The sequence below is a fragment of the Megalobrama amblycephala genome, linkage group LG12 (assembly GCF_018812025.1).
Source record: "Megalobrama amblycephala isolate DHTTF-2021 linkage group LG12, ASM1881202v1, whole genome shotgun sequence".
Classification (NCBI taxonomy): Eukaryota; Metazoa; Chordata; class Actinopteri; order Cypriniformes; family Xenocyprididae; genus Megalobrama; species Megalobrama amblycephala.
This window is the reverse complement of record NC_063055.1, coordinates 28,090,181-28,113,567: the sequence shown is the minus strand read 5'-3', so window position 1 is coordinate 28,113,567 and position 23,387 is coordinate 28,090,181. Positions and strand designations below refer to the sequence as shown.

Below are 23,387 nucleotides of genomic sequence, written 5' to 3'. Positions count from 1 at the left end.
CAAACCCACCAGATGGGTTTGGTGCACACATGGATAAAAAGTACCCCATGCTCAAGGTTAAATATACTGCTGGATCTTTAATGCTGTGAGCCTATTTTTCTGCTGGAGGTCCTGGACATCTTGTTCAGATACATGGTATCATGGATTCTATCAAATACTAACAGATAAAAAATCAAAACTTGACCACTTCTGCTAGAAATCCAATAATGGGCAGTGGTTGGATCGTCCATCAGGACAATGATCCAAAACAAACATCAAAACCAACACAAAAATGGGTCACTGAGCACAAAATGAAGCTTCTGCCATGGCCATCCCAGTTCCCTGACCTGAAACCTAAAGAAAGTGAACTGAAGAGAAGAAGCACCAACATGGAGCTGGGAATCTGAAGGATCTGGAGATATTCTGCATGAAGGAATGGTCTTTGATCTCTCCTCAGGTGTTCTCCAAACTCATCAGGCATTATAGAAGAAGACTCAGAGCTGTTATCTTGGGAAAAGGATATTGCAATAATTGGGTGCCAATAATTGTGGCCAACATGAACTAGAGAAAAACATTTATTTCATAATGAGCTTTTCCACCCATTTTCAATTGTTTTACTTAAATGAAAGGTTAGAATTTTGTGAATTTTTTGAATGAAAGATCAAAAAGATTAACAATGCAGATTTATTTTCACAGCCGCCTTTGCTCATATTTACTAAGGGTGCCAATATTTGTGGAGGACACTATATATATATTCAGATTCAGATTCAGTTGTCTCATGAGACATGTACTTTATATTGTCTCATGAGACAACTGAATCTGAATCTGAGTTATACTTCTATGAGTGAAGAATTACAGACTTCAATTCATAGGAATTGCATAGTGTTTCCCAATATTTTTTGTCTTCCCAACCCAGCTATTTTCACAGACCCATAAGTAAGGCTCGTGTTCCAACATCAAATCAGAAATGTGTTTTTTGAAACCCTTATCGGATATCATTAACCATTGCAATTAATTTTATTAAAGTTGATTGCATGATTGCATTGATGAACTAAAAGCAATCAATGTTGGGTAAAATAATCACATTTTTAAAAGTTATGAGAGTTTTGTTATGTTTGTTGAAGACACAATGTAGTTTAATATAGCATACTAATTATTGTGTGTAAAGTTTTTCTTTTTAAACTATATGCGTCAAAAAATTATAGTTTTTTTTTTTCACTTTGAACTGAAAATTAAAGGGTTAGTTCACCCAAAAATGAAAAAAATGTCATTAACACTCTGAGGTCTAAAAACGCACCGGCGCGTTTTGCAGGTTTTTTTTCACATTGCAGCAAAACAGACTTAAAATACTCTGTCATTTTTTGTCATAGAGACATAAGTAATACATCAATTGAAACTATAGAATATCTCCTTTTATTTGTATACACTCAGAGTAAAAACAAAATGTTGTGCTTTTTGTAAAATAAAGAAAACTAACATGATGCGTGATCTCTCATCTCCCTCTGAACGAAGTCCAATCTGATAGTTCTCAGAAAATGAAGTGTAACTTAGTGAATACTAATCACAAAAAATTCATACTTATGTCTAACAAAACGTTGAAATGTCAGGTTTTAAATCGTGCAAGTCAAATCGAAAACAAACATTCTGTGTTTATGTAATCTGTATGAAAAGAGAGCCATGTCAGAAGTCCGTGATTCAGCTCATTACCCACTAATGCGGCCACGCCCACGGAGCCAGCGCTATTCACAGGCAAATTCAGAGACAACACATGCATTCATCATCTCAATCGTGTATTTATTGCCTTGAAAATTGTTTATCTGGATGAAAAAGCCATGGTTAGCGATCTCTGGAAGACATTCAGTAAATTCCTGTTTGTTTTCTTCTATTGATAAGTTTTAAGTGAGTTTTTGTTTCTTTAGCGCCCTCCGGCTGTAGTATGAATTGGTAAACACCATTCATGGAATATCGTCTTCTTCTTAGGTGAATTTGTGGACTAAAATGCACAGAGCGCCCTCCGGCTGCAGTATGAATTGCAAACACCAGCGCTCATAGAGATAACAATGAATATTAAATAAAAAATAACTCCTCTGTATAGAAAATTGACATAAACATATGAGAATCCTATATTTCTCCAAATGTGCATGCTTTTAAACTAAAAGCCTATATTCAGACTCTTTGCATCACAGAAATACATTATATTTTAAAGTATAATATAAAACCATTATTTTATATTGTAATAAAATTTTTCTGTATGTTTCATATACCATGATGAGCTTGAGACATCACAGAAGTTTTTTTTCACAGCCTACCTGACTGAAATGCCTCATTAATATGCAAGTCTTTTCAGGTCATTACTATTCAATTCTTTTGTCTTCACAGGTGAGAATGAGCCATTATTCATGGAGATTCACGCCTCCTCGCATACCGTGTTTCTTGGCAAAAAGTGTCTTACAAAAACTAAATCAGTATATTGTTATAAATGAAAGAGTAGTCAGCATAATTTTTTACATAATTTTGAAGCAAAAACTCTAGTCTACAACCTTCAATACCCAAAAGTCTTGTGAACACAGATTTAATATACTTTTATTGGCCTTATATCAGTGACTTAAGTTTTTTGTTTTTTCAGTAACCACGCATAAACGTTATTCCTTCAAAAACACAAACATGTACACACATGTTCCTCACATATTATGGTAGCCTAGTTTGTGCTGAATACAGTGTAATGACACTTGTGTCATTAATATGTTTATGAACAACTGAAAAAAGCACAAATGTCAGGGCATGTCAAAACTTCTCCAGGCCCCAAATCAGCCTCAGACTCCAGAGGGTTAATTACTCACCCTCATGTCGTTCTACACCCGTAAGACCTTCATTCATCTTCAGAACACAAATTAAGTTATTTTTGATGAAATCCGATGGCTCAGTGAGGCCTCCATAGACAGCAATGCCATTGTAACTCTCAAGATCCATAAAGGTACTAAAAACATATTTAAAACAGTTCACTTGAGTTCAGTGGTTCTACCTTAATATTATAAAGTGACGAGAATACTTTTTGTGCAGCAAAAAAACAAAATAACGACTTTTCAACAATATAGTGATGGGCCAATTTCAAAACACTGCTTCGGAGCTTCACGAATTGAATCAGTGATTCGGATCTCCTATCAAACGGCTAAACTGCTGAAATCATGTGACTTTGGTGCTCCAAATCACTGATCCGATTCGTAAAGCTCTGAATCAGTGTTTTGAAATCGCCCCATCACTATATTGTTGAAAAGTCGTTATTTTGGTTTTTTGGCGAGAGTTACAATGGCATTGCTGTCTATAGAGGCATCACTGAGCCATCGAATTTAATCAAAATATCATAATTTGTGTTCCGAAGATGAACGAAAGGTCTTACAGGTGTATAACGACATGAAGGTGAGTAATAAATGACATTATTTTCATTTTTTTTTTAAATTAACCCTTTAATACATTATATTCTGCATTATATTCAATAATAAATTAGAGATTGATGATGAATTACCCCAACAATACCAGGGTCTTTACATTTTCCCTGAGAGATATGGATTAAAATGGAATCTTACCACACTGTCTTTTTTTTTTTTCCATTTGCAGTAAATTGAGGCAAATGAGAGATTTGTGAGAGGGCTGAGGACAATAATCAGTCTCTGAGCGGCTGACATGTTTGAGTTAATTTAATTTCACTGGGCCGGTCTTCCTGTTCGACCCAGTGATCATTTACTCCACCCTGATTCATTCACAGCTGGGGTATTAATCAGGATCAAGTCTGGATTTACCTGAGATATGGCTTAGCTCAGTGTAGGAATACAAGACAACAAAGAAGATATTTGGTCATGGAATAAGACCAAAAAAAAAAAAGAAAGAAAGAAAAAAGAATAAAAGAAAGAAAAGAAAAATCCAAAAAAGTCTCTAATTGAGATCCTCGCTGTTTTGTTCCTTTTTCCTCCTGTCTTCTTTTTATGCTGTAAAATTCTTTTAAAATGTTACGCTGCAGTAGGCAAATACGCCATCTCTTAATTTATGGTCCATTTTAGTTTTATTCTGCAAACCCAGTGGGACTATGTGTGCACAGTGCATTCTTTCATTTTAAATCCAGAGCAGGCTATGATTAAAATATTATTTTTGTATTAAAAAAACTGTTTATTTGAGATTAAGGAGGAGTCATATGGGTCTGTCAATCTGTCTATTGTAGCAAGTTTATACAGATATTAATTTCGGATCAGTGTTATTTTACTGTTATTTATTTATTTATTCCAGTTTTCGGAGTGTCTATTGACACCAAGTACAAAAAGCACACCTTGTTGGCAGAGGCTATTTACACTATCTCCGCCCATCAGTGTCTGATTGAGCCAGACAAAATTACAAAAGAAATGGTATCAGTGGTATGGAGTGTAAGGTGGGTAACATTAACTTTTGATGCGACTGATTCAAGTTCAAATCTGCCTTTTCCCTACCTTCTCCCTTTTCCCATTGCATATCAGCTCGGAGAGGCATTTATTTTCATTTTTCACAGGATAATATAGTCTCAGGTGTCCTCAGAATGTATTTGTAAAGTCACAGCTCAAAATTTCTCACAAATAATTTATTATACCATATTGTAAATGCCCATTTTTGACTTGAAGCACAAACATGCTGTTTTCGTAAATGTGTCTTTATGTGTCTTTAAATGCAAATGAGGTGTTTTACCTGTATTTAGACTTTTGCACTTCAATGAGTTGTGTTTTAATGTTAATGGAAATGTCCCTATTACTGGATAATGTCCAGGTAATGAGCTGCCAGTACCTTTTCTGTTATTTTACGGATTTATTTTTTACAGTATATTGCACACTTGTCATTTATTTGTTTGATATGGACCTAAGGGTCTGGAATACAGAATGAAAAAAAAAAAAAAAGGTTTATGATATACTACAAAATACTATAACTATATAATAGTATAATATAAATATAAAACAACTATTTACAATTATTGCAAAAAAATTAAAATAGCCTCTATCGCTATTTGTACTTATAGCCACATAGTTTTTATTAATTGTTTAGTTTATGCGACTCAGGGCCATATTTAGGCATGCTCTATATGCAATGGTGTATTAAAAAGTAATAATATTGTAAACACACTCAAACAGTTACTAGAAAAAAAATCCCTACGCTCATAAATGTCAAAACAACTATTTTCAATAAAGATTGTTTACTTCAGCAATGTTGTAGGTATGGTTTATATCAGTTGCACATGTAATATTGGCTTACAAACTGCTTTGCAGGTAATTCTTCAGTGAGTACAGCAGGTTACTTCTAAAATAAAATCCAAAACAAGACACACATTGTGCAATGGATTTTACATGCTTCTTTTGGAAGGAGTAAATACTGGATTTGGCAACATTTGCTGTTGTTGTTTTGTTTTTTGTTTTTTTTTTAATTGAAAACAGTTGTTGCCCTGTGAGACCAAGAAATTTCAGATCTTTGATATGATTGACAGCAAGTGTTTAACATTCTGTTACCCTGCCAAAATACAAACACCACAACTGTATAACTTCATGATTGAGACTTTTATAATGGGGCCATATAAATAAAAAATAAAAAAAAGAGTAAAAATAAACAATTCAGCTAATTCCAAAAACATAATTAGGCCACCTACTAACATCTACATTTGGCCAGCAGGTATAATTCAGTTGGGTTTCAATTCTTCTTTCAGAGAAGCATGTTAATATGCTGATTTCTCTTTGTTTACTAAAGGTTTTTTTTTTTTTTCTTTCTTTTTTTCGCACACTCTTTTTGGGGGGGAAAAGGCTTCCTCATATGGGAGTTACATAGTGAGGTGAAGAATAACCCTCAGCATATTGCAGAATAATTGCCTTTTTCTTTCATTACATTTTCTAAGAGCACATCCATTTCCAGTTTAATGGAGCTAAAACAATCCTCTACCTGTGAGCCTATATTCCTCCCAGCAAGATTGTTTGTCCTTTTTGCCTGGCAAACATGTTCACTACTGTTGTGGTGGCATTTGTTCCTCAAACTACATCATTCCAGATGAGTGGGACTATTGAACAGCAGGAGGGAGATTCTCTGAAATGGAAAGTGCCAAAAGGCATAACTGAAATAGAAAATCTTAACTGGCAAACAAGAATTGCTCCCATCTCATCTCTATGTGTGGGTATACATCACCATTGTTGTTGTTGTTGTTGTTTTATCTATTCAGCCATGTCCTACACTTGGTGATCTGACAGATAAAGTTCTTCCAATTGTCTTAGTCATTGAATAAACCAATAGCGTACATTACTGAGCATTTGTTTGCAGTAAAATAACTGTTAAGGAGCGTTAGGTGAGATTTGTCTCTGTCGACCCTCCTGAAAAGACTAGGGTTCTGTTCTTATGATATGATGTATTACAGTTTGTATAATTGTGCAAAATTAGATTTTCATTATAGTATCTGGACTGAATTACAGACATTTTTGGATTTGGAGTCCAAGATAAGAAATTTTATTTGATTGACTGATGGATTGATGGATTGATGGATGGATGGATGGATGGATGGATTGATTGATTGATTGATTGATTGATTGATTGATTGATTGATTGATTGATTGATTGATTGATTGATTGATTGATTGATTGATTGATTGATTGATTGATTGATTGATTGACAGAAATTAGTACTTTTAATTAGCAAGAATGTATTAAATTGATCAAAAGTGACAGTTAGACATTTATAATGTTATAAAATATTTCTATTTCGAATGCTGTTCTTTTGAACTTTCGATTAATCAAAGATCCTGAAATAAATGTAGTATGGTTTCTGCAATATATAAAATAAAATAACAAATAAAATATTAAGCAACACAACATTTTCAACATTGATAATAAAAATGAATGTTTCTTGAGCACCAAATCAGAATATTAGAATGATTTCTGAAGGATTATGTGATACTGAAGACTGATTTTGGGGCATAATTAGAAATGCGGCGATTCAGGCTGCGGCCCCTTTAATTGCTCGCGCTCTCCGCCCCCTCCCGAGCTCTCGACTCTATCATTGCATAAACAAAGTTCACACAGCTAATATAACCCTCAAAATGGATCTTTACAAAGTGTTCATCATGCAGCATGTCTAATCGCGTAAGTATGGTATTTATTTGGATATTTACATTTGATTCTGAATGAGTTTGAGGCTGTGCTCCGTGGCTAACGGCTAATGCTACACTATTGGAGAGATTTATAAAGAATGAAGATGTGTTTATGCATTATACAGACTGTATACAGTATTTAATAATGAAAATAACGACGGCTCTTGTCTCTGTGAATACAGTAACAAACAATGGTAACTTTAACCACATTTAACAGTACATTAGCAACATGTTAATGAAACATTTAGAAAGACAATTTACAAATATCACTAAAAATATCATGTAATCATGGATCATGTCAGTTATTATTGCTCCATCTGCCATTTTTTGCTACTGTTCTTGCTTGCTTATCTAGTCTGATGATTCAGCTGTGCACATCCAGACGTCCTGCCCTTGTGTAATGCCTTGAACATGGGCTGGCATATGCAAATATTGGGCACGTGCATATTAATGATCTCGACTGTTACTTAACAGTCGGTGTTATGTTGAGATTCGCCTGTTCTTTGGAGGTCTTTTAAACAAATGAGATTTACATAAGAAGGAGGAAACAATGGAGTTTGAGACTCACTGTATGTAATTTCCATGTACTCTTGTTCTCTTGTCATTTAACTGTGCCAAGGTAAATTCAATTTTTAATTCTAGGGCACCTTTAATTTTCATAATGCTATATTACCAGCAAATTTTAATGGTAGTGGCGGTCACATAATTAGCACTAGCCAACATAAACCAGTCTGGATAATGTTGTTGGTCCAAGCTGGCCTTTTCAGGTAAGGGAATATAATGTGTTGTTCTATATTTGAATGTAGTTTTGCAGTGGTTGCTGGTTCTGGATGCACTGTGCAGTCATAAGGTATTTCCCCATGCAGTATAAACCTTGGCATTTTCACTCTGCCTGCTCAGAGTGCCAGCACAGCGCCCAGACTGTTTTAACATTACACCTAGAGCCTCATCAATCTTGCACTACTGTCTCGCTGCATCTCCACTTACAGTAATGGAAATCATTAAAAAGGGATTCACAAGGAGATACAAGTGCTGTGCCTGTCATCGTATTTCTTCTCTGCTGTACACATAAACACATGCACCGAAGTGTTTCCAGGGAAAATGTGGGAGTGTGTGTGCGTGTGTGTGTGTGGATGTGGGTCCACCCGGCTGGTTGGCAGTTTTAGAAACTGTCTGTGATCCAGTGTAGAGCTATTGAGCTGCCCTAGGGCCAGTGCTGATGATTTAGAGGCAGTAGACGAGGGGTGAGGGGGAGGGGGTTGGGTCGGGGCAAAAGGAAGGGAGCAGAGGACAAATAGAGCATGTGGGGGTGAGGCGTCCTATCGCCTCCCTGTGGCCAGCCTGTCCTTATGAAAGTGGATGACTGAGGTAATAGACTTTGACTGCTGCTATCGGTCATAGAGTTAATAGCTAGATTCTGGGGAAAGATACTTTGTGCTTGGCGTTAGTATCATAGCTCGAGAGAGAGAGCCGGCATACAGAGAGAGAAAAAAATGCCAGAAAGCAATACATACTGTGTTTTTTTTTTTTTTTTTTACTTGCTATGGTAGCATTGGGAAAACCACAGACCCACCAGGGTTTGAACTCACAAGTCTCCAGCCGTGAGGGTTCCCATACATTTTAATCAGTGAATTTCCATGATTATTCCAGTAGTTCGTGATGGATAAGGATTTTTAACAATCATTTTATAGAGACAGCAATTACAAAAAGCAATTTCTAGATCATTAAATATTTTAGAGCTCAGCATAACTAGAAAATTATGTTCATTATAGAGATTTCCATAACCTTTCATTGACTTGTTAAGATTTTATTAATTGCCAGGCCTGGAAATGGCAATTTTCAAATTATGTGCATTTAAAATCTACCAGTATTTTTCTAAGCATCCTTAATGTAATAAATTAAATTGTTCAAGATGGTAAGACTTGCCTTCAATAATAATAATTTTTTTTAAAAAGTATATATAGCAATGCCATAGAATAACCATTTTTTGGTTCCCCAAAGAACCTTTCAGTGAAACAACAATTTTCTTAGTCCGAAGAACGTTTTAAGAACCTTTTTAAGAATCTTTTGTGCAATGGATGTTAAAGGAGCCTTTATTTACTGGCATTTTTTCTTATTTTAAGCATAAACCCAATTAAATTTTAAAGCATTCCACCAATGGTGTAAAAAAATACCTTAATATATCATATTAATTCATATATTTACTTTGTTTTAATGTTTAAATACTTCTTGTTTTAAGCATAAATCTCAATAAAACTTCATATATTTATGGTAAAGTTTCAAGATCTATTTTCTGTAAACAGGTCTTGACATCTTAATACTGATTTTGTTTTAATGATATTTAAATATTTTTACTGAAAACAAGAAAAAAATTCAGTGTGAACCCTATGCGGTTACATTTATATCGCTAGTCCCAGTAAGCTTGACCTTGAAGGCGCTCTTAATGTTTGAGGCTGGACCTCGCTGCTAAAATCACACTGATTTTGTTTGGCTTATTCACCTGCTCAGGTACCTGTCAACATCTGCTCACAATATAGTGACCTTGAAGCAAAAGTCATACATCTTTAGCGTTCAAATTGAAATTTAAAATGAAGTAGATTGTAAGTCTCATAAACAATATTTAGGAAGACATGAGGTGTCATTCCGTCTAGTCTTGGACATCCCCTGTGGCGATGGATCTATTACTGTGGACCAGCAGGCTAAGGGAATTATAGACACTTAATTTACAAGATGTGAATCAGTCTCCTCAGGTATTTATTGCACATGTAGAGATTCCAGAGTATCCATGGGAACCAGAATAAGCTGAAGGCTAAGGCTGACATTTAAATTGAAAAGAAGTCAACTTTCATAAAATACAAACAAAAGGAACATGATTATTAAATTGGAACATAATTATGGAATTCTTCTAGAACATGTCATTCAAATGAAGCATTTTATGTTCATATTAAAGATTTTAGACTTTAAGGCCCCTCTGCAATCATGTTATGCAAAAATATATTTTATCAATTATCAATCCCAACTAAAAAGTGTATTTGTTTACTAATTTTTATCTGTTTGTCCAACCAATGGAAGACAGACAAACAGTGTCCATGGCAGTGTTATTTTAGTTTAATTATAGATTTATTAATATTTTGAATTGCTTTTTATTTTCAGATTTAGATTCAGATTCAGATTTTTAGTCAATTTGATATGTGCTTTTGTCATTCATGACATGTATTGTCTTTTAGCCAGTGGTGTAAATGGCAGAGATTCACTGGGGCACCTTAATTGAAGACATTTTTATATATTAGAAAATCCCACTATATTTAACCCTTAAATGCATACCTCGGGTCTTTAGTGACCCGGGACGTCATTCACTACCCTCCTCCTCGTTCATTTTTTAAAGTTAGACATCAACCTTCTTGGTATTCCTCAATCAATTCATTATAAAGAATATAACAAGAAAAAAATCGTAAAATTATAAAAGAATGCCTATTTTTGTATTCATTTTTTGTAAAAATTGTATAGGGTCGCAAACGACCCGAGGTGTGTATAAGTGCACGTATATTTTTTTCTGCACAACAATAATTGAATCTTAGATGACGGAATAAGTGCAATTCACCTTTATTCCACAAGGTGGCAATGTCTGAAACACAATGCTGAAGTGACGACTCATTCAGACAGAAAACGAAATAATAAGAAAAACATGAAATGGCTCAGCGATTTACTGCAGAGCAAGTATTGAACACAATCAAATATGACTGTAACTCTTACTGGATGGATCTGGTGAAGCTGTTAGTGATTGAAATATTGATTTTGAAGATGATGAAAATTATATAGTTTTGAGAATACATTTGAGATCGCAAATGGGCTCATATTCGTGACCTCAAATATAAAACTAGCCTATTATTTGCTGAATTTACTGGCAAATGAGCTCTGACGAGGACAGTGATGATGGCATAAAACATCTCCTCAAACTGAGCCCTTTCAAGCTCCAAAAGGTTTCAAAATATGCTTTATTTTATTCTTCTGTAATTGTTACTTTATTATCAGAGGAGTTTTATATTATCGTGACAGGTAGAGATCCTTCCGTGTTAGATACAGATCCGGGTCGATAAAGACCCAAATATGTAAGAATGATTGGCAAACAGTCATGCATTTAAGGGTTGAAATTTGGTTTGGAGGTTATTACATGGATAAACAATGGAAATCCTCTACATTTTGAACTGTAACTACATCCCCCCCTTGAAATTCACTCTCTGAACTCATTACTTTGACACACTCATCTGGTTGATAACAGAATACTTCCTAAATGTAACAATGACACATTCATTTTCTGTAAAGCTGCTTTGAAACAATTTTGTGAAAATCGCTATACATATAAACTTGAATTGAACTTTTAAATCTTTACTTTTAAATAATTTCTTGAATACTCTATCTGTACGTTTGTCACGATTAGCAGCATTTATATAATAATTTGATGTACCATTTAGCAGAGTCTCTCTTAAGTTCTCAACTTTGAAGAACAGTTCTGTGATCTCACAAACTCCCCTAACCTTATTCGTCTGTATCTTAAGACAGAACCTCCTTCAGGTATAAAATCAGATCACAAGCCTTTCCTACTGCTCAGTGGCTTTCTCTAGTTTTCCCTATGGTAAAATTACTTACAAGTGTTTGTCTTCAGTAAGACAACCGGGGGAGCTTGTGTCAGAATCATTTAGCCTCCTGTTAAGTTGAACCTGGTTCACTGCACAATGGTTCAAAATTAATTACGACTGATTCTGTGCCATACTCACAGTGTCCACAAGTGCACAGCTCAAGCTACAGTGGGTGATAAAGCGTCACTAATGCTGTGTGAGTAAAGTAGTGCAGTTCAGGGAGTACTCAATCAACATTCACTCTTAATTAAAAGACAAGAATGATGCATGCTATGTTGATCACGATAGTGTACTTTGCATTACTCTACTTTGTACAAATCTAATTGTCTTACACAAGTGCACAGTGCTATCAAAAAGTGTTATTTATTACTCATTACTCATTACTCCTTTCAAAAGTAATATTATTACTTTACTTATTACTCCTAATTTGTTACACTACTTGCTATATTACTTTTCCGTTACACCCCACAGAATTGGTATTTGCGTATTTTCTCTTCAAAATCTTTGCAGATGTATTCCCCTCTGTGAATGTTATATTGGTATATTTACACATGTTTAGTATTTCTTTAGACTATTAATTTTCCACCGAATTATGTGATCTGGTGAGGATATACCAGTGCTATCTCCCTGTGTTTTCACTTCTGGAGTCACTGCTATGATAAAGAATAAGATCATTCCTTGCACATATATGACACTCATATTACATTTCATAACCGGGTTTGTGTTTTCCAATGACAAAGTTCCATTACATTTCTACGTTCTGTCTCCGTACCTAACTAACCCATAAAAATGTTTCCAAATTTGAAACATGAAGCTAATAAACATATGATTACGACAGCATATGGTTTTCATGTGATTTTTGTAAGAGTAAAGGATGTTTACATGAGAAATGCTAAGCAAGTGATTAGCTTATTCTAAAATGCCACAAACAACATATTTCTGCTGTATTACATCATATGGCCAAAATCCACATTAGATTGCAATCAGAAGCTATTACAAACACTCTATGGTGGTTTACAGTGAGTTTTGAGCAAAAGCGTAGTATTAATCTTATAAATTTTCATGTGTAGCTTGATGCTAACTGTAGCTATAATTCACTTGTTACCCAGATGTTGTCAAAAGAATTTTTTATTTATTTATTAGAAAATAAGCTGTGACAAGCCTTTCAAGTTTCATTCATCATGATAATCTTCCCAGATTAACACAACTTTTATTAATTTTGAAGTCTAAATAGCCAGAAGTAAAACACCTAAACGAGTGCTATAACGGTCACATGTCTTCAATGTCATAAAAAATCACCAAGGGGTATTATGTATTTACTGTAATAAAAATGTAATAAATATGCCTATCTTGAGCTTGTGGTAACCACATACCTTACTTCAGGCTTTTAACCAAAAACCCATTAAAAACCCCATTGATTTGGGACGAGGAATCGCCTTTTTCGGGTTTTGGCCTACAAAAATATGTCAACCCTGTAGTACTCTATTTAGATTCTCAAGTAAATTTATCTCATTTTAAAGATGTTTAAAAATCAAGTCATTTGAAAATGGTCATTTGGTCCAAGCCTGTAAAAGTCATAGAAAAGAATTGAAATCTTGGTAATGAACATAAATATTAATAGGCTATAAATCATTTGGATTGTGAGTGCAGTCCCTGTTAAATGCTTATTAAAAGTCCTTATCCATCACAAATCACTTGAAAAGTCATTGAAAAACCATGGAAATTGGCAGTTAACACAGATGAGAAGAATTTTAGTAGATATTATGTAGACAGTCTAACCAATAACAACTGCATGCCTATGTGCAAAGATTCAAATTCAAGTGTACTCCCATCAAGCGATGCTGAGATGAACGGGAATGCTAACAGATAGCTTTCACTCTGTGGAGTAGTTATGTGTGGCCATTCGAAGATAGTTAGACCAGCTTGTTCTGTATACAAACATAATTTTCCCTTGTGTTTAAATTCAGGGTATTCATGATAAACCGCAGACAGGCTGGAGAACAGAGCTTGCATAACCTTACATAGCAACAGGGGGGCTTTTCACCGGTACCGTTGAACTGCACACACATATTCATCCTACAGAGGATACACAGCCTTGAAACAGTGGAGGCTTTAAATGAAATCTAATACAATTCCCATATCAGGTCATGCCTCTGTACTGCTTTTCCACCTCACTGTTGCACACATACCACAGAAAGCAATTACTCTTTGTCAACTATCTAATCTATTGTTATGATGTTGGTGGAGAATCGAATGAATTCGGCTCTCAGGACCCAAAGGTAAACAGTATACACTTCCCTATACACCGGCACGGAGTGTTCTCATACTTATTTAGGCTTAGCAGATACAATGATGGATGAATGGATGGATGGCTATATAAAGATAAACAGATGGAGAGTAAGAAAAACAAAAAATTAGTGAAATGTGGAAAAAAAAAAAATATGTGCACATATTCATTTCAGCACCAAACCTTAAAAGGATAGTTCTCCCAAAAATCATTTACTCACCCTCATGTTGTTCCAAACCTGTATGAATTTCTTTCTTCTGCTGAACACAAAAGAAGATATTCTGAAGAATGGTTTCTGATATTCTTCAGTATATCTTCTTTTGTGTTCAGCAGAAGAAATTCATACATGTTTGGAACAACTTAAGGCTGAGTAAATGGACATAATTTTATTTTTCGTGTGAATTATTCCTTTTGTCAAAATAACAATAGAATAGCAGATTTGAATTCAGCAATACAATCTGAAAACAACAGAATCATAAAAAAAAAAAAAAAAAAAAAAAAAAAAAAAATCATGATTTCTCCTATTACTCCTATTAAGTGGTCGGTCTCTAATTCAGACTACATTTATCCACCTCTGTACATAATGCTGCACCTGACTGCATTTTCAGCATGTTCCCCATGCTTTTCCCTGCTGGGAAATGTGCTTTTAAAGCCATAGCGAAAATATGTATATATTTATAAAATACATTCAGCAGAAAATCAGGTGCTGTAATTATAACACAGCTACTAAGTTCTTAAGTGGGACAACAAAACTGTTTATCTAAATAATTCTAATTTGACATTGGAAATCCACTGATAAACACACAAACTTCTTAAGACTGTCACTGGATTATTATTTTTTTCTTTACAGGGACAGTGCACATTAATAAGCATTTCAGTAAATGTGCCAGAGTTAGCCAAAGGCCATTTTTCATCTGTATAGTCCCTTGACAGAATGTTACAAGTCACCCTAAAACAGAATATATGATTAAAATACACAATACTTAAAATTAATACCTTAAAAAATGCTATTTCTGTCTGATCTGACCCTTAAAATGACCATTCGTTGGTGTAACCTAATGTAGTCAGGTCAAAAAATAAAAAAAAAAAGCAGCAGGATGCATTAAATTGAGCAAAGTCACAGTCACATTGTTACAAAAACATTCTATTTCAAATAAATGCTGCTCTTTAGAGCAATCTATTGATCAAGGAGTCCTGGGGGGAAAAAAAAGTATCACGGTTTCCACAAAAATATAAAGCACAACACAATTTTTTCAACTTCAATTATAGTAAGAAATGTTTCTTGAGCACCAAATCAACATATCAGAATCATTATAAAAGGATCATGTGACACTGAAGACTGGAGTAATGATGCTGAAAATGTAGGTATAAATACTTTTCTTTAAAATATATTAAAATGGCAAACAGTTCTTTTAAATTCTAATAATATTTCACAATAATACTGCTTTTATGGTATTTTTGATCAAGTAAATGCAGCCTTGGTATGCATCAGACACTTCTTTCAAAAGCATTAACAAATTTTACCATATGTGTGTGTATATATACACTGTAAACCCGAATAAGTTGGGCTAACTCAAAAAATTTGAGGTAATCAGTTACATCAATTTTTTTGAGTTATGATGTTCCCAATTTTAAGTAAGCAGAACTATCAAGTTTCGAGTTTGTAGTACTCATGCATGTTAATTTCTCCTAACTTGAAGTACTGAGTTAGCGAACTCATACATTTTGATAGCAATTAACATAAAATATTTAGTTAATTAACTTTTTATTTTGAGTTCTTACAAATCAAATTAGTTATTTATTTCTCTGTAAACTGTAAGAAATAAATGCCAACTTGCTAATTTGCTAAGATATTAACAATAGCATGGTATAGCACTTGCTGAATGAGTACAGCAACTTAAACATGTAACTTACCTGTTTTCAAACCAAGCCGAATGCGCTACTTGTCACCACGATGGTAACTCTCCAAAAACCCACATTAACAGAAGACATTAATCACTACTAAATTTCCCTTACCATTAATCTTGTCCAAAAAAACATTATATAACACTTAATTTTAGCATTTACTCTGTCTTTCGAGTGCCATGGGCAAAGCATGCTGGGAAATAGAAATCCCAGTCCAGTTTCAGTTAAACTTAAGTTCATCTAAATTTTAAAAAATGAGTTCATATAACTCAAAACACTGAAACAGTTCAGTTTACTTGAAATATGCCAGTGTTGTGAACTCAAAAGAAAAAGAAAGTTCCAAATACTCATAACAGTTAATTTAACTGAACTAATTTGTTCAATTTAAGTTTGTCCTACTCAAACCAATTGAGTATTTTGAGCATTAGGGTTTACAGTGTGTATATATATATATATATATATAATATATATATATATATATATATATATATATATATATATATATATATATATATATATATATATATATATATATAAATAAAACCATTTAATTGAAATGTTATCAGATGAAACACATTTAGGTTTCTTGACAATCATTTTTTTTTTCATCAAAAAATCACAATCGAAAAGATATACATATATATATATCTTGCATTGGGATTGTACGCTTGCATTGTGATACGATTTCTAATGTAATGGAATGCGACAAGAACAGTGAACAACAAGCCAATAAGGGATGCATCTTCATCTCATAAACAATCTATAACAACATCTTGTTAACAGTATTGAGGGAGTACAACCAATAAGCTGTGAACACTGTGTTCACATGGGGGTGGTCCTGTACGCATGACTGCTCAAAAGGAGGTCAATCAATTGGTTTGACTCCACACGGTTCAGTTTGCATCTGCTTGATCAGGGCAGACATAAAGAATATTCCATAACCACAGGGCGCACGAGCCACGCTACCTACACAAAAACAAACAGCACTGGTCACTATTGTATAACTGCTCAGAGAGGCCGCGATGTTTCTTGCAGTGCAGCGTTAGACCAGATGCAAAGATCAATTGGTGGCGTCACATTTCACATAACCAGAGCGAATGACGCATTGTGTGTTCATCACAGTGAATGTGTGCTCAGTTAACTGTGAGTTGAGTCAGACTGCTACATCCTGGCATTGAATGACTCCTCTGTTCAGGCCAAAAAAGATTCCCAACTATAGGCTTATCGCAGTGCTTTCTAATTCAGTGGAAAATATTTTGAATATATGAAACCATAATATATTAATGAAAAAAGTGATGAGATCAGTGATGAGAATATTGGAAACACTTCCATGCATCAAAATCTTGCTTGACTACAAATCAGAAATTACATTCCAGCAGAAAAACAGGAATGTTGAGTGAAGCTAAAAATGCAAACTGGATTGTGTTTGCTTTAGTGCAGCTGCAGGAACGAAGAAGACGAGCTGCATGGCAGCATCACATTGAGGTGTTTGGCCAAAGCTGATCAAGTCATATATATTCAGCTCATGCCAACATGACACCACAATGGCGCGTCCTCACCCTCCTCCTGTGCCCGCCTATGCCGCATTACTTCTGGCTGTTACCCCAGTGAGGAGTAATGTCAGCACACAAGGACAGTTTTCTCTCATTCACGAGCTTGACAGCACTACCAGCTAATGCACATCACATCTACTGCCACTGGACTCTACATTGCACTATATAAATGAATAGTGAAGTACTTTGTGCACTCTGTGACAGAGGAGAGACTGCGGCTAGTTGTCACGTGGGGATGTTATAGTAACTTCACAAATGTGTTTTCTTTAGCAGTGGATTCAGACAGATAGCTAAAAACCTTCTTAGAATTCGGATTGTTTCACAATTCATTCTAATTTCATCATTATTCTATTTTGTGTGTATATTTCTCTCATGACAACTCTCAAAGTGTTTGGCATGGTAATGGGTATGACAATGTTGATATGTTTGGTCTTGGTGGAATAGATCTGCTATACGCTGCTGCTTTTATTGCTGCTGCTGCTGCAGAGCAAGTACGGGACTTGGTACTGCCAATACATACATGACACGCTGCTGTGAGCAAGTATCCCAAAGCAGATCTATACAGGTGGAGCTGGGGAAGGTGGAGGGTTTCTGAAATCATGCTGCACTGCTAAGGCACATGCTACCAGAGTAGAGATGCACCGATATATCGACCAATAATCCGTAGCGGCCGATAAAAGCAAATTTTCACACTAGTTAGTTATCATTAGTTATCAGCCAATAGTTTAAGAACAGCCAATAGTCAGGGCCGATATATCCTGTCAATCAAAAGAGGGCAGAAAAATGCAGAAAATGCTAAGAAACCAGTTTGATGTTCAATATTATTAGTACTTAAATTAATTAAGTAACATTCAGAAAGTTAAGAAATATTAGAATTTAGTTAATGTGTGTTAATATTAATTTAAGTAATGTGATTGTTTATAACTGATACCAGTTACTCTGAAACAAGTTGATGAAATTGAGATATATGAAAGGCAGAACCCCCAAACTATCGGTAGCATTATCGGTATCGGCAGATATCACTCTGAATAATCGGCTATCGGTATTGGTTGAGAAATTTAGTATTATTGCATAAAATATTATTAACTCTTTTGTATTTTAATATATTTGAAAATATAATTTATTTCTGTGATCAGTGTCACATGATCCTTCAGAAATCATTCTAATATGCTGATTTGGTGTTCAAAAATAAAACATTTCTTCTTATTATCATTGTTTAAAAAGGTTGAACTGCTCAATATTTTTGTAGAAACCAAAAAGAACACCAATCTTTAAATGGATATACACACAATTCTTTGTAAATGCCACATTTACTTCATTTATTTCATCAAAGCACTATCTAATAATAGCATTGGAAATGTTCAGTTCAGTTCAATGTTCAGTAGCTTCGTTGTAAGCAAGACTATGGTGCCTACCGAAAATGACCATAAAATAAATCTACTCTGAGAAATATTAACTGGAGTTAAATGTGTGACTACTATCCTCAGTATCCCCTACTGCCTTTCTGGGATCAATCATGTGTATCTATCCGACTATCTTATCCATTGATCCATAATCCCCAAAAGCTCTTACCTTCAGTCAGGCCTATGTTGATGCTCCAGTAACTCTGCAGACACTGCATTTCCTTCTTCATTCCCCTCTTGCAGCGGCAGTCAAACAGATCCATCTCCTGCAACACTTCCAGGGCTACCTGGCAATCCCTGTTGGCCAACATGGTGTTCCTGTCCTTGCCTGCCAGACACTGCCTCATGATCCTAAAGCGATGGCTGCATTTTTGGTCCTGGTTACACTTCTCAGTGGCTCTTAAACAGTCCATTGAGTCTTGGTTCCCAGACTCAGAGAGAGCGGAAGAGCCCGACATGGAGAACACTAGCTCATCTATGAAGAAGGGTGGAGAGGAATGGAGGTTCAGGTATGCTTTTACATATGGACTGAGAAACACAACTATTTAATTAGATAACAGGATAGAAGTTTAACAAATCTTGATCTATGACAAATGAATCCAGAAAGACATCACTGACTCATTTTTTCGTTATAAAATAAAGTAATTGTACTCAATGACTAATACAGCCAAAGAGTGCAATTTAGAGACCATCAAGCCAGGGGCAATAACCACATGATTGTGAGATAATTTTAATGACTCACAAGGATCGCTTGACAGCTCAGAATGGTGTCAAAGTACAAAATACATGCCTCGAAGAGTAACATATCATATGCATCGCACAAAAAGACTTCTAATTAGCATGACGTGAGTCACTAGTGAGTGACAGTCTTTTTTTAGTATTTGTGAGAAATGGGTTTAATTAGTGGTGTAATTAATAGCTTTACACTTTCCTCATTATTTTACTACTAAAAATTGCCTTTGCTCAATTCCACTTCATCCTATTTGTGTGAGAGTGACAGAGATTTTTTGTGTGCATGTATGCAAATGCATGTTTTGGTCATAGGGTCATTATAACGGAGGTGCAACCCACCAGTGACACCTACAGGTGTAAATACATCAGAATACTTACCAATCTCAATTTTTTTTCCCCCTCCCTTTAAACTGTTCAGAGAATATCAGTGAGAAGAAACATAATGAAAGATTCAGACACACCCTTGGAAAGCGAATCACTGATGAATGCTTTGCATATTTTTTAGAAAATAAAAAGACAGACTGAGAAATGCTGGGAGATGCTCTAAGAATGCAAATGTGTGAAGAGAAAAAAATCAAGAATATAGTATTTTACATTACATTTTATTACAGATTAATACTACTTACTGTATTAATACTTCCAGGCAGTTCCACATCATATGTGGAATCTTATATTATTACACTGCAACTAATGTAAGGCATAACTGGAGGTTGAATATCTATTTCAAAATGTCTAAATGATTAATATCTTCTTATAGGCTGTTTAAATAATCAACCTAATTTTCCATCATATGGTGCGCAGAAAGGATCAAGTCTTGTCAGTGTGAAATGGGCCAGTGGTAAATCCACAAAGTGACCTTGATAATTCCCAGCTTTATTGAAACATTTACTGTGATTAATTTTCTATACACTTACTAGTAATAAGTCGGATTACTGTATATGAGTGAGTGGGAACAATAGGATACTATTTAGATGCCATTTAAAACTATTAGATAACGTATCTTCATTCAGAAGGAATGAAAACGCAGCTCATGTAACTTGCATCATCATTCATTTAAATACGCGATTACCATGAACTGATAAGTTTTTATGTCTTTAATTCCGATTTCCATGAATTAAACTGAAATGTAATACATATCCTTGCTTTCTCTTCGTTATCGAACTTGACCTCACCTTAATTTCACGTAACTTCATAAACTATTATGATGTTAAAATATAGCTAATGTAATTCCGCCACATTATTAACGTTGTTACTGGAGAAAAGTGAATATAAATAGCCTACACTGAAACTGAAGAATAAATTGAATTAAATTTCATGAGGAGACTAAAGGGAAAAAAAGCATAATCTCGCAAAAAGGGTGGTAAATTTAAACAAAAACTTACCTAAAAAGAGCAGAAAGCCGTAGATATAGATATACATGTTTCTGTTTCTGATAGGGAGTCCGCGTGCGTTAAAGGGTGCCGCTCGTGCTGTCATATGTTCCCTCCAAATTACTGTATTCTCAGTCCTCTTAAAATACCGATGCTGCTCTAAACGCTCTATGACCTTAAAAATCCCAAATTGTATCCAGCGTTTGTCGGACCATGATTCTTTTTTTCCAGGTCTAAATAATCCAAAACCTCATATACAGAGGGAAAAGTTCTCTATTCCGCTCAGGAGGGGAACTAAACCCCAGGTTTCCGTAGGAACCGTTTACTCGTGGTGGTTTCGGGTGGACAGACGCATATTCCCAATGCTGATGTTCTACTATCGCAAAGGACGCAGAATTGAAACGTCCGGTTTACTAAAGCAATGCTCCTCTATATGATATTCCCGTTTATGTCCGAAACGAAATTCCGAAGCAAAGGCAGTGAGAAACTTCAGATGGCAGAGCTCTGCGGACTGACTTCTGTTTCTGGCGGAGGCAGTGCGCTCCTGAGGAGCGAGGCATAAACGAACGCACGTGCCCCCGTTACGCGCTCCAACCCACATGGTAAATGATCCGGAGACGGATGAGTTAATCAAAGCGCAAACAAACAAGGAGTCAAGCTGACTCACCATACTATGCTTAACTAATAGGTTTTAGGGCAAATGATAAATGCAACTTTTGACAAGAGGTCAGTATAACTGCTCTTGTTTTTGTGTAACTACAATTCAAATGGAAGGATACTTCTCAGTGAGCATTCAAGAAGGACTTAGTTAAAAGGTCTCTCTGTTTCACCAAGCTGTGGCTGGTTTTAGGTGGGCTTTGGACACATTTGAGCTGTTCAGGCTGGTTTATGATGTGTCATGCTTTGAGCATTTGAGTTTAGGAATATATATATACTTATCATTCTGAGGACTCACTTGTGTTACCTCTGTAGGGATGTCACATCATCATGTCTGGCACAGGTTAATGCACGAAATCATCTGATATATTAAGCTGCACACTGTGTGAAAACATAATTAAGCTTAGTTTGCTAGAATGATGTGAATATTGCAGGGAGACATGAACCTGACGTCATGTAAAATGCCTGCATTTCTAGAAACATGTGGCAATAAATGGTCAACTGCAATTATTGATCACTAATAAGGATTTATCATAATAAGTCAATGAATCCTCGCCAAAGACAAGAGAATAGTTTGTCATTTGTCTGCAGTTTTTAATGATTCAAAGCTTTGCTGGTTAAGGTTAGCCTGACTACGTCAGACTTCCTACTTCCGCTCAATTTCATTTCGCTTCTGTACTCAGTCTGATACAGCGTCATAGCTTTGTGTTTGCCACCGGTCTGGAAACAGCCGGGCCAATCAACGAACAGAGGGCGGGCTGAGAGCCGTGACGTAGATGCTAAGCGCCGAGTTTTACATTGTAGGTTAGAGAAATCGAAAACCGAAACGACCGCGGAAATGGGAAACGAGACACGGGATGCAAACTTCGGGATGCATTAACTTCGCATAATCTGCAAAAGTCGTTTACAGCCATGTTCACTCCGGTATTTCGCTCACATCATCATGTGTTTACAACAGGTTTACAGTGGAAGTTCAATCATAGATTTGAGTTAGATGCATGATGTCTGTGCTTCGATGCGGCTGTACAGGCGCATAACATACGTCATAACTAAACGTATCTGATTGGCTTACGGGTAACCAATGATTTTAAACTTCAGACAAGCGTCCCCTAGCGAGAGAGAAAACACTTCTCTTTTATGCCATTCCAGACTCTGTCTACGAAGCAAAGTGAAGTAGCAGAGTCTGGTATTACCAGGCTAGGTTAAGGTTGGCATGAAACGGAAGTTGTGATAGTCTTTTCTTCCATATTGTGATGTACGTAGCCTACTGTATATCTGAGTGAAACGGCTTCTCGAACAAGAAAAAAATTTACAGTAGGGTGGGACTTGAATTTGTTAATCGGGAATTGATTGTGGTTTTCTATTGCAGTGATCTCATGTGAGTGACAGGTTGCCTCGCCCTCGTACCAGTAAACACGTCATCGGTGAAGAAAAGAGATGTCGCTGGAAGAGGGAGGGGAATTTTGATTAAAGATTACAAGGGCACTTGGATTTAAAAAAAAGATGTGCATGGATGAATCATTTATAATGCTGCAATATTCCATAAAATTTTACTTTTTTACTTTTAAATGCCCTTTATTGGATGGCTCTTTGAAAGTGTGAAATGGACTTATATTTTCCGTCTACTGCCTTTGACTTCACAGCTAATTATAGTTGCTAGTGAAGGGTTTGGGACATTCGTTTGGCTTTTGGGGGAACATCTATGAAGAAAGATGGCATATATAAACT

General features: G+C 35.4%; 1 protein-coding gene across 2 annotated transcripts in view; it reads right to left on the bottom strand.

Annotated features, from left to right (window-relative positions):
- Positions 1-21,594, bottom strand: part of gfra2a (GDNF family receptor alpha 2a) — a 104,676-nt gene extending 83,082 nt beyond the window's left edge. The window contains exons 1-2 of one of the 2 annotated variants that reach the window (XM_048210353.1): positions 21,015-21,594; positions 19,070-19,375 (exon numbers count right to left, since the gene is read on the bottom strand). In XM_048210353.1, the coding sequence (XP_048066310.1) occupies positions 19,070-19,375; positions 21,015-21,108 (400 nt within the window). In that variant the 5' untranslated portion in view covers positions 21,109-21,594. The remainder of the gene's footprint in view (positions 1-19,069; positions 19,376-21,014) is intronic. The other variant, XM_048210352.1, reaches the window with a different exon arrangement.
- Positions 21,595-23,387: the final 1,793 nt, after the last annotated feature.